General features: G+C 41.5%; 1 protein-coding gene across 1 annotated transcript in view; it reads right to left on the minus strand.

Moving 5' to 3' along the window:
* SNTB1 (syntrophin beta 1) overlaps window positions 1-13245 on the minus strand; it is a gene marked incomplete at its 5' end in the record, with an annotated part of 198285 nt that overhangs the window by 48483 nt on the left and 136557 nt on the right. The window contains one exon of the mRNA XM_080647266.1: window positions 12473-12680. Coding sequence (XP_080503392.1) covers window positions 12473-12680 — 208 coding nt within the window. The remainder of the gene's footprint in view (window positions 1-12472; window positions 12681-13245) is intronic.

Genomic DNA, 13245 nt, shown 5'->3' on the forward strand with positions numbered 1-13245 from the left:
TACTATTTCCCATAGTGTTGCACCAATTTATACTCCCACCAACAGTGAATGAAAGTCCCCTCTTTCCACATCCTTGCTAACACTTGTTATTTACTCATTTTTTAATAATAACCTTTCTGACAGGTGTGAGGAGATCTCATTGTGGTTTTGATTTGCATTTCTCCAAAGATTAGTGACATTGAGCATCTTTTCGTGTGTCTGTTGGCCATCTGTATGTCTTGTTTAGAAAACTGCCTCTTCAGGTCCTCTGCCCATTTTTTAAATCAAATTACTTATTTTTTGATATTGAGTTGTAATAGTGCTTTATATATTTTGGATATTTACCCCTAGGCCGGTGATTTTCAAACTTTTTCATCTTATGGCACACATAAGTTAATTATTGAAATTCTGCAGCACACAAAAAATAATAGTTTTTTTAAAAATATATTTTATTGATTTTTTACAGAGAGGAAGGGAGAGGGATAGAAAGTTAGAAACATCGATGAGAGAGAAACATCGGTCAGCTGCCTCCCGCACACCCCCTACTGGGGATGTGCCCACAACCAAGGTACATGCCCTTGACCGGAATCGAACCTGGGACCCTTCAGTCCGCAGGCCGACACTCTATCCATGGAGCCAAACCAGTCAGGGCCAAAAATATAGTTTTTGCTGATTTGACTGATTTACAAAATAATAATAATAATAATTATTATTACATATCTCTTTTTGGTCCAAAGTGACTTTTAAAAAAATCATGTGCTTATACTTGAATATAAGGATTTCTGGTACCAAGAATTAATCAGATGCAACCTTATTATGTGGTGTGACCACTAAGTTGCAACTCTAGTATATGACCTATGTGTTTATGGTTCAAGACAGGGTATTCACACTGGACGGCTTTTGTTGTGCTGGCTGTTGTTCTTTTTTTATTTGACCATCTAAGGGAAAAGAGGTCAGTGACCCTAACTAAACATTCATGTATTGCATGTTTTAAAAAACTCTTGCGGCATATCGGTTGACAATCGCTGACTGACTGCTGTTGACTGCAGAGCGTCGTGGTGTGTGCTGTGTGTCTGTGTCGGGAGATCTGGGTATACAGAAGTTAATGTTCACCTGAAACTCTTGTGAAGCACAGACGTGCCTACCTGCTCCATCATCACTGATGGAGTCCCCCGACACACTTCTTCCCAGTGCCTCTGACAAGAATCCAGTTTGGGTGATTTAGATTGCTCCTTTTTTCATTCCCATTAGTGGAGGTGCAATTGAGCAGAAAGAAGCCCTGCCAGTAGACAACAAACCAGGGAAAAGGAGTTATAGTAAAGAGTCTAGGAAACCCAGCTATGAAGAATCAGACAAGTCATAGTTTATATAAGATTTAGTCTGTCTGTATGCAGAGCAGAGAATGAGAGAACAAACAGCGAAGAGTGGGGAGTTAGAGAGGTGATAGAGGTAGGAGAGAGGTAAGTGAACTATACAGCCACATGTTTTGGAACCATAATTAAGTTGTTTGGCAAATAAATGCAATGATAAGTATTGCCAGTGCCATTTTAGAAGTCTTTCAGGAAAATGTCAGTTTTACTTAGGGCAGCAGGGGCCTTAGCCAGTGGATCATTATGACCAGGAACGAACTCCAATCCCAACCTTTTCCTCCTACTGATGCTCCCAAGGATTCACTCTTTAATTCTCTCTCCTCACTTTCCTAGAGATCTCGTCCACTATTTGCCTCTCCCTCTCTACATGGTACTCCCAATACCTATCCCTAACTTTGATCTCAGCAGAGCCCTAGACCAGTAGTCCACCAATTTCCCAGTGGTGAAACAGCAATAAAAGGATCACATATTCATAATTCTGAATAGTTCTTATAATGCCTTACAAGCATAATCAGGTGCCCCTCGGTACAGTGCATTATGCCCTGGAGAATCACAGATACAGGAGTTTTAGTCTCATACCTAATGTAAACTAGCTGCATGACTATTCACATTTTATTGTGTTTTTTTTTTTTTCCTGTATATTCTAGCTTAAAGCTCTTATAGCAATCTATGGTACTTAAAGCCCATGGAATAAATGAGACATGCATCTGAGCTGTGTTACTTGGGCAACAGAGCAACTAGCAACAGAGCAACTGGGCTTAGAAGCCACATTTTGTGATTTCTAATGTAGTGTTTTTTTATTAAAAAGAAAGATAACTTTATCGAAAATAAAGAACAGCCACTCAAAGTCCATCACACCTGCCCTGCATCTCACTCAAATGGAGACACTTGACATTTTCAAGTAAGGAAATCCCTGAGTTATACCAAGTTCATGGTCTGAGAGTTCTTATGTGAAAGGATGATTGCTTAGAACAAAGAAATGAGGGTCAGGTGCCTGGACCTGACCACTGTGAACACATAATGTAAAACTGTAATCTATTCCCAGAAAATGTGTTGCAGTGTCTACAAGTTCTGGCTGACGCCACTGGCCCACTGAGTCATTCATTCGACAAACTTAGGCCGCCCACCTAATATTTCCCAGACACTGCCTAGGCACTGGAGCTATAGACCCAAACCATCTCTTTTCTCTGGAAGGTTACAACCTGCATGTTAAAAAATGGGTCAAAGAATATTTTGGGGCCTCTCATGACTCATTAAGGAAGGAATATGAGTAGGAGTAATTCTGAGAGTCCTGCTTAACCTCTGTACTCCTTGAAGACCCCCACTTTTATCTCAACGCAGACCATATATGAATATGGATGTTCTTAACTCAGATTCTAGAACTCCAGATACACCTATATTTCTTTCCCTAATTCTCAATCAAATCAATCTAAAGAATCTCAAATTTACTCACTTGATAAACCAGGGAATTGATTCAGTTTATAGGACCTGAAAATACCAACTTGAAGGAGTTTCAAGATGGAAAGATGAAATGAGTTAATTTGCATGGCAGCCTAGTTCTGTTAGAATAAAAGGTCCAAGCCAACATTGTAACAATGCAAAGAGAATTTCAAAGCCTTAAAAAATAATTAGTCCATGGTGTGAGGGAGGAAGGAGTGAGTAAGTACCAGGGTGAGGTACTAAAATTTGAATACAGTTGTAACTAAAAGTAAACTTGGTCACAGAGATATCTTTATTTCTCTGCCACTTAAAGGTCCCATGACATCTTCTGGAATTACCCTCCCCGATGTGAACACACCAGTGATTTTAGTAGATATTGTTGGTCCTCTGCCAAAATTCCCTGTACTAGGTGGGTGCAACCAACCCTCACCTCATGAGGATATTGACTGCTCACAGGTTAACCCTTCTCCTTCTCTAAAGAATTGCCCTTGGCTGATGGGAGTGGTCCACAGCTAATGGCTGGCTTATGGGGCACCAAATCCTGACTGCCTTGGCTTGAGGTTGGAGAGCTCTGTGCTGCCATTCACAGGCTGAGCTCCCTGTGGGATTGGGCTGAGGCTAGATTTTAGCTGATACCACTTCTATGCGTAGTGTCCTCCCTGTCTATGCTGCTTCTCTCACTTCCTTACAGGTTTCTCCTAAGAGTAGCTGCATTAATTCAATCAAGAGGCCATTAGACTGAGGTGGGTCCAATGTCATGGCAGCTGACAATTCTAAGCCTGTAAATGTGTTAAGGTTTCAAAATCGAAATCAAGGACAACCCACCACAAACAGCCGATTAGGCTTTAAGCTATAGCCAATCAATATTTTCCTAACATTGTGTCTGCATTTTCTCTATTTGAGCTCTTGTCCGTGCTAACTTCCTGTTTGGTGCTACCCAATGGGAGTCCATTTTTGCCCAAACTCAAGATTTTCAATGCCTCAGTTTATCTGTTAACAGAGTCCTCCCCGAGAAGCCCCCAACTCAGACTGGGCCTCTAAAGAATTCAAAGACATTACAACAATGGATTATCTATTTAATAAAGGAAGGACAATCTATAATGACCCATAAGATAAAACAAAGTTTAGCAAAATCTGCTAGCCATACAAGCAGGCACAGAGAACTTTTTATCTCAGTCTTATAGTCTTCTCCAAAAAAAATCGAATCAGGCCCATTTGTAATGTACATATCCCTGTCTCTCCTCCACGGGCAGCTCTGACGTTTCCACCTTGGTGAGAATGACTCACATAACTAAATTGCACTGTGAAGTCATATAGAAAAAATGGACATATTTTCGTGTTTTCATTATGGCTGCCGCTGCCATCTACCCACCCATCCATTCCAGTGTTAAATCCCAATTTTTATTGGAGAGACTGCAAGATGGGGGGATCTGAATTATATTCACATTGGCGCATTTTCTTTAAACACTTGTAGTGAAAGACTAGCAGAAAGATAAGCAAATGGTTGCCAGGTTTTCCTGGGTCTTGCTCCATCTCAGAGGTGATGCACTCAGGAACTTGATGACTGGCTTTTAAAGCCATACAGCAGGTCTATTAGCACTTAATTGCATTAACAGCCTGTGTTTCCCAGGTTTCCCAGCAGAGCAAAGAGTCTTGATTTAGGTCTGATGCAATTCAGGGTAGCCTGGACAGTGGTTCTATTTCTGTTTATCAGGTGGGAGTTCCCTCAGCTCAGAGACTATTTTTTGCCCTGGAAGAAGTGGTGGGGAATTCCTACTTAGGTGATTTGTAGGCAGATGGCGGAGCTGATCTTTTTAGAGGCTCAAGGAATATCATTCCATTAATTATACTGCCAAAGTCTTGATTACCAGCAGCCTGTTTAACTCAGGCCAGGGCTATGTTACATTTACACTTGGGATTCTTCTGCTGCATGTGGGCAATGTAGCCAGAGTATGAAATTACTGGGTTGGTTATATTTAGCTGGAATTCTTTTGGGATAAATTGCTATTACTGGGTCTGAAATTAATGACAGTCTAGTGAATTATGTGAGAATATAGAAAATAGATACATGGATATAAATAGATAAGTTGATAGATATATGTTCATAGAGACGGGTGAATAGAGATAAATAAATATAGATATACCTAGGTGGATGAATGGATACATAGATATGGATGGTAAGATAAATGAATGGGCAGATAGATATAGGAAAAGATATATACATAGATGAGGAGAGAGGGAGAGAGGCAGAGAGAGAGAGGGGGAGAGATGGGAGGAGAGATGGGGGAGAGACGGGGGAGACGGGGGGGGTGGTGGAGAGAGGTGGAGAGAGAGCGGGAAAGTGAATAGATAGACAAGAGATAGAGAGAGAGGTGGAGGTAGCAGTCCTGCCTTTGCACAGCAGTGCTGGACAATAAAAATGATGGTGCAAGCTGAAACCATACTATGTCATCTTAACAATCAGTGGGAGAAATTAATATTGTTCTGTGGCCTTTGAAAATGTTTATTAAAACATTAAAATTGTTTTGCTGTCAGTTATCAATGCACAGGAAAGTGAAAAAGTAACACTAATGTTTATTTAGTACTATAATCTATAATTTAAAACATTAAAAAGGTGGAGAATTAAACTGCCTTATTTCCTTATCAAAGCCTTCTGAAGCATAGTCTGAACTGTGCTGGTTGCCTGCTCCTCATAACTTACGCTACAGAGCAAGCACCTTTTCCAGGCCTGGGGAAGTTATCATCCTCCTTTCTAAGTCTGCATCAGCAAGCGGCAGTTTCCACTCTGTATTTTCAATGATGTGAAATATCTCTAAGAGGTCCTTTCATGTGATGTTTTCCATGGGCATCACTTCTTCTGGGGCATCTTCAGCCTTCCCTCTTCATCTATGTTTAGAAGTTGCCCTTCACCACGTTCCTCAGGCTATATATTAGGAGGCTCTTGAAGAGTATCAGTGTCTACATTCCCATGGTCAGCTCTTCTATAATTCCAGGTACATTGTATTTGAACTTCACTTCCAGAGTTATAGCACTTTCCATTTTGTTGCATTTCATTTTTCTTGGACAGTTCCCCGTCTCTATTATCCATTCTGTACAATGCCATATAGATTTATCCATTGGAGACAGAAGGAAATACAACCACTTACTTTGCTGTCTGCCTGTAAACTGATTAACAGACGCACAGTGACCAACCACAGACAGGATTTGAAAGAAGTGATGTGACTGGCCACTGGTCAGAATGTACATCTGCTGTTTATGTAGTGAGGTGTGGACTCGGGCTCGCAGCAAAGTTTTTACTTTATGAAATTTAATCACAGTTAATATATCATGGTAAATGTAATCTGAACCATGTTGTTAAGATACTGGTGTTATCTAATTAAAACATGGAAATGTGCAAAATATGGCCAGCTGTGTATGTGGTGTGTGTGTGTGTGTGTGTGTGTGTGTGTATTTTATTATCTAGTCTTCCTAGCCTATGTTATTAAAGATGATTTCAGTCTTTGTAGGGTCTGTTCTTTGGGCTTCACAATACAAAATGCGAGTAAATGTGGAGGATTGTTGTGTGGGATATGGAGGGATGGATCTAGCCAGAGAGGTTCAATTGATTGACATAGTCAATAATGGGCGGAAGAACAGAGCTCTTCTCCTTGATTTGTGTCATGGGAGGAAGAAAAGCAGTTGAAGATTGTAATGGATGTGGATAAAAGAGTAAATATTTTAGTGAAAGATTTTAGACACTTCCAGTCCTGGTGTGTAAATTCCACCCACTGTAGACTAAATGCTTGTGTCCCACCAAAATTCATATGTCGAAGCTCCAATGTGATGGTATTTGGAGGTGGGACCTTTGGGAGGTAATTAGGCCATAAAGGTAGAGCCCCCACCATGGGATTAGTGTCCTTACAAGAAGAGGAGGAGAGCTGGCCCTTTCTCTCTGCCATGTGAGGACACCATGAGAAGAAGGTTTTCTGTGAATCAGGAAGAGGGCTTCCACCAGAACCTCACCACCTTGGCATCTCGATCTGACATCCAGCCCCCAGACCTGGGAGAAATACATTTCTGTGTAAGCCACCCAGTCTACGATGTTAATACCAGCCCCAACTGGTGAACACACCCCTTATTTCCATAAAGGCAAATAAAGGATTCTGAGTGTTTCTGATATGTCTCTTAGCTCTGAAACTGTGATATTACTCCAACACCGGATTCTGGGGCCTCTCACTCATAGGGACACATAATCCCTGGGCTCCTCAGCTTAGTGGAACATTCTGGGCTTGGGAGTTTGAAAGAAGGGCTCAAACTCTGGCTCAGCCACTTAACTAGAGGAGTGATATTAGCAAAGTAACTCAATTTCTCCAAGCTTACCTCATAGGACAGAGATGATTAAAGCACATGGCCTGAAACAGACCAGGCACATCATAAATACTAATTACCAGTTTCCTTTCCTCCAAGAACATCCTTGTAGGCAAAGTGATATAAATGCTCTCCTTTGAAAGAATCTGAGGTAGATATGAGGAAAGCTGAGAACTGAACTTGCATCTCAGCGCTTCCAACTGGGTTTTATTGTTCTGTGGTGTGTTTTCACTCTGATAAGAAATAATTTGCAAGTTGAGATAACAAGGTTAAGCAAAGGCAATGCCTGATGAACCAAGCACAAAACAATCCAGCAATTCTGCCATGTCCCAGTTTATTATTTTTCTAGGTAGCAAGAGAGTCAGGGCTTCATTTATCTTTCTTTTTTCTGTACTCAGACAGTTAAACACCTTAATGGCAACTGTAAAAAGATTAAATTAAGAACAATGATTTTAAAATGTGTTTGAGACATGATGTATTTAATAATTCAGGGTAGGGATTACAGATCGGGGATGTTAATGGGAAAGACTTTATATTGGGCACCTGGCCTGTCTATAGTGAGGGCACTGATAGGAGAAAGCAGTACAGGACCCATCACTGCGTGTAGTTGACAGAACCAGAAAGTCAAAAAGATAGGAATATGGCCCCAGTTAAAAGGCCACTAGCCTAACACTGACCTTGATACTGTAGGGAGTGTAGAGAATGGCTACTAGAGTTCAAGGAAAGAATAAAACATTGCAGTAAATGAGCTGCAGGAGATTCTTTTAAGTTAAATAAAAGGAATAATGATATCACAGCATGGTCCCTCTTCTCTAATTATTTCTGTATTTTTATTTAGAATGTGACTTTAGATAAAATATCTTCCACCCTCTGGGCCCAGATTCATTCTTTTTAGAGAGAAGAGGTTGGGTTGAGTCACTGCCTTAGTTCAGGTTGCTCACAGGGGTGGGCAAACTTATTGACTCGAGGGCCACAATGGGTTCTTAAACTGGACCGGAGGGCCGGAACAAAAGCATGGATGGAGTGTTTGTGTGAACTAATATAAATTCAAAGTAAAGGAGCGGAGGGGAGAGCAAGAGAACCAGATAGAACAGCTGGATCCGGCCTGCGGGCTGTAGTTTGCCCAAGGCTGCTCTAGCAGATTACCATAGACTGGGTGGCTTAAACAACAAACATTTATTTCTCACAATTTTGGAGGCTTGAAGTCTAATATCAGGGTGCCAACATGGTTTCTCGTGAGGGCCCCCTTCCTGGTTTGTAGAAAGCTACCCTCTTGTTGTATCCTTACATGGTGGACAGAGAGCACTCTGGTCTCTTCCTCTCCTATAAGGGCACCAATCCCATTATGGGCACTCTACTCTCATGACCTCATCTAAACCGAATTACCTCCCAAAGACCCCACCTCTAAATACCATCACATTAAGGATTAGGGCCTCACCATGTGGATCTTGGGGGACCCAGACACTCCACCCATAGCAATCACCCCTAAGTTTCCTTCTCTCTGATTTTTCATATGAAGGTTCCCTACTGGCCACCAAGTCAAAATCAAACCATCTGTCCAGCTTTCAAAATCTTCCGTAAGTGGATGTCATCCAAGATGCCAGACTTGCTTGTCCCCTTCCTCCAGAATGAACCATCACCTCCCTTTAGAAAAGTCTATGGTCTGCCTTCCCTACGAGCTATACTAATCCATTGCTTGCACTTCCTTTTTCTCCTCCTGCTCATTGGCCTCCCTTGGAGTGCACTGAACTCTCTCTGTTGACTCAAGAACTAGCCATTTTGTGGGAGCCATTCTTCCAGTCCCCAGACCATCTCACAGCGAAGACTAATGTTAATAAAAAGTTTTCCCCCTGTGTAGTATACTAGTAGATGAGGTTTTAGGATTTGTACTTAATAGGATTTCAAAAGAAGTTGTTGTTTCATATCATTTTAGTTCATGTAAATGCCAGTTCTAAAAGCTCAAAATTAAATATAATATGTACAAATCTTGTTCCAGAGCTACTGTTATTAATCTACAAAATCAAAGGTTAACAATATAGGAAAAGACAAAGGACATCAATGTACAGTAAACTGCAGCTGAAGTATGGGATCATATTTCATATTTTTTTCCAAATGCCAAGCAAATTCGCTGATATTTGTGATGATATAAGAAAGCTACAGTATTAAGGATTTGCCATTCATTGTAACATATTGCATTGTAACATCTATGGTAAAAACCATTAATATGTCTTCACACTAGGATTCAGTATTAAATGTTTATTCAAAATAAAATTCTAGTTTGAGTTGGTTACCGCAGACTTGATCTGTGATAATTGTTTGAGAAGTTTTGAAGATGAAGGCAATAAAAGCCGGTCTTGCTTCTGATAACTGTTCATGATAAGTCATTATTTCTTTTATGGATATAATGCATAATACAATTTAAAGAAACATCTAGTAATGATTATCTGAACCGATATCAAAAGAAAAGAATTATTTTAAAAACAGGAAGAGCTTTTTATGCATCTTTATTATTGCTCCATGGAAATGCCAAATAATGTCTCTATTGATACTTTGGGATAAGCAAAAGTCACAAGCAGACCATTTATAAGTGAGAAAATGGAACCTATGGAAAAATTTTCAATATCACTAATATTGACCCAATGCAATTTTCAACTATCTAATCCAAATGGTAATGACTTTAAATGTAGTTTATATTAAAAGAGATGAAATAAAAGGATTTTTGGAAATTGAGACCATCTCAGTTACTTAGAAGGTGGAGAAATGTGTTTTTTGGGCAGCCTGCCTTTGACCCCAGATCCAGGCTCTCCCCCTTCCCACCCTGCTTCGTGCCCTCTGAGCTGACCTTAACAGTACATCAATGGGACCCCGTGCCTCTGGCTCCCAGTTAACTTCAGCCAGTGGGAGACACCAGTGAAAGATCAGCGGGCAGGGGTTGGCAGGCTGCTGTTTCTCTCCCAAAGACCACAGCTTTTCGTGGGTGATTCTCTTCTACAGCTACAAGTCTTGCTGGTTTCAGGTAACTGCTCCTTTTCCTGGCCATTTCAAGCTAAGGGGTGGTAGTGACTTCTTGCTATTGTTAGCTCTGGAGTACTTCTCCATCTCTTACTGGTTCCCCTTACCTTGGCCACACCTTATAAGTTATTCCTGCAATAAATCCTTTCCAATCATCTCTTTTGAGTTTGTCATTCAATTTCCACCAGAATTCTGAAACGTACGGTACATCTCCAAGGACTCAAGACCTTAAACAAGGTAGAACATTTTTCTTCCCAATCAACTCCTTGCCTTTTTCTTCTGTAGTGAATGTCTGTTGCTTTTGCATCCCCAGAATCCGTTTAGTCCTTTCCTTGCACAGCAGCCTCATTTTCCATAAGCAAATCGCCTCTCCTCATCTCTCAGTGCACAGGGCTTGGATGAGGCTGATCTCAGCCCCAACCCAGGGCTGATCATATAATCTAAGTCAGTCCAATTAGGAGGCTTCAAATTAGGACTTCTGTTGGAACTATGGGGGCAAAGAGGCCTCTTTTTTTTAAAATATATTTTATTGATATTTCACAGAGAGGAAGGGAGAGGGATAGAGAGCTAGAAACATCGATGAGAGAGAAACATCGATCAGCTGCCTCCTGCACACCTCCCACTGGGGATGTGCCCGCAACCAAGGTACATGCCCTTGACCGGAATCGAACCCGGGACCCTTCAGTCCGCAGGCTGACGCTCTATCCACTGAGCCAAACCGGTTTCGGCAAAGAAGCCTCTTTTTATTTGTAATAGCCAACTGTGAGGAAAAACACAACCTGGACCTGTCAGGCCAAGGAAGAGGGCAGGCCTGAGTATAAACCAACAAAGTAGAAAAGGGTGCAAAGAGATGGAGAGGGAAGCCTATCATTATCTGAACCCCTGGATCCGACCATGCCTGATGTTTAACCCGTAGACATTGTAAGCATAATGCTCAAGCTGAGTTGAGCTTTCTATCACTTGGCAATGAAAGATCCCTAATAGGCCTTCTTTAATGAAAACACATGTATTTGGAGAGAGTACAAAGTGGAGAGGGCTATCGACTGTGACTTCTAAAATGACATCCTCCAGATGGGTAGTATTGTCTTCCTCAAGAACCTTGACATTAAAAGTCACCAGAGGCTACCTGTGCTTTCTGTTTATTATGATTTCAGAGCTCCCACCACCTGCGCTGTCCCTTTAGTCCTTTGAAATCTATGAGAGATGGGACAATACCAAAACAAACAGCTCACTGAGTGTTGAACTGTGTGGCTGAGACCCACGCATGAACTGGTACAAACAAGGAACAATGCTGGAAACCAGCCGAACTCTGTGTTCAAGTATTATTTTCAAGTGCCATTTGACTGGGCCTTCTCAGATGACATGGTTCACTGGCAGGAAAGCTGTTATTGTGACAATCATTATTCCCATTTACCGCCTATTAGAATGTGAGTCACTGGAAGGTCAGGCTGTCCCAAAAGCTCAGTGTTCCTGAGCACTCAAGGTCAAGTTCAAGGGACAGCAATCAGGTATAGGGACAATGGCAAAGGCTCAATCCTTTGAAATGAACAGAAGGGCTAATTCCCAGGAGATCACCGCACAGTTGAGTTTTACTATCTTCCACATATCACATAGCTTGGGAAAAGAAATCAGAGTGACAGTGTTAACATGGCCCTAGGTCCTTCCCACAGCTGCTCTACTCCCTAAGAACACAGACCAAGCCTTTTTTTTTTTTTTTTATACACCCACCATTCCTGCCTAACACCATGCCTTACACAAAATGGGTGCTCATAAGGGATGACTTTCTGGGTCTGCTGGCTTAAGAATACAGATAAAATATAAGATAATATATGAAAAGAGTCAGCATGCAGTCGCTGCTCCAAGACAACCTGGGTGATATTATTATTGCTATTATTTGTAATTGTATCTGCACTGTTGATAAGCAGGTTCAGCAAAACCCACACAAACACTTTTAAGCAACAGTTTCAACTTCCTTACCTCCCAAGGCAACAGCTCTGCTGTGGGTTTATTTTCCCTGCCCTTCATGTGTAGATGTGAGAATCAACCTATCCTTCCATTTGCTCACTCATTCATCCGTTCAGCTGACCACATATTTATTGGAGTTATATGTGAGAAATTGAAGTTGATTAAGACACAGACCCTGTAAAATGCAAATGCAAACCTGTTGTATACCAACAGGAAATCTAAACAGACTGTGACTGAGAGAGAGAATCAGCCTACAGAATGAGAACTGGTTTCAGTGGTTGCCACAAGTGCTGGGCACACCTTGGGGGAAATGACCATGATGGGGCGAGGGGCGGGAGGGGTGTCGTCATTTTCCTTACCTTTTCTGCAAGCCAGCCAAGGTGCCTGATCTCTCTGCTTCCGGCAATGCCTGTTTTCCCCAGCTGCTCTCTGACCTCGGCAATCACTTGGGTCAGCAGGTCACTGACGTTGGAGTGGATGGCACTGAACCAGGCCTGGGCAGTGGCTGAGTCCTTGCCCCTTAGGATCACCGTGTGCTTAGCATCTGGAGAGTGGATTTCAAGCTGCCTAGAGAAGCAAAGAGAGAAGGGTTAGAAGGTTTTCTGGCAGATCATGCTTCCTCCAACCCTGGGTCACAAAGTTGAATGAATTCATTACTCTTACCTTTAGACTTGATCAGTTTCACATGGTTTATCTTAATGTCCCATCATTCATTTACTCATTCATCTACAAACATTTTTTAAGGGCCCAGGCATTAATTAGTGCAGGTACTCAGGGCATAGCCATCCCTCCACCACATCACCTGAATTAAGGATGTCTGGTTTTCCTGTTATTGAGCTGATTGGCTGATTAGTAGTTTCATTTCAAGACTTCTAAACTATGAACTGATATTAATTTGCCTTACCTCTCAACACACAGAGTATTTTAATCACATACTCATATCCTTGCTGTTGCTGGCAGAAAACAGATGGAAATATCTAGCCACATACTGAATCTACTGCTCAGTGTTAATTGTGAATATTTTAGAATCAATGATGATTAAACTTTGTATTCTTTAAGAATCCTGCCTGTGGCATATTTACCCACCACTAAATCCTCAGACATGTGTGATGAGGGAGCGAGATGGCCTGGA

The sequence above is a fragment of the Plecotus auritus genome (genome assembly GCF_963455305.1).
Source record: "Plecotus auritus genome assembly, chromosome: 11".
In the NCBI taxonomy this organism is placed as follows: Eukaryota; Metazoa; Chordata; class Mammalia; order Chiroptera; family Vespertilionidae; genus Plecotus; species Plecotus auritus.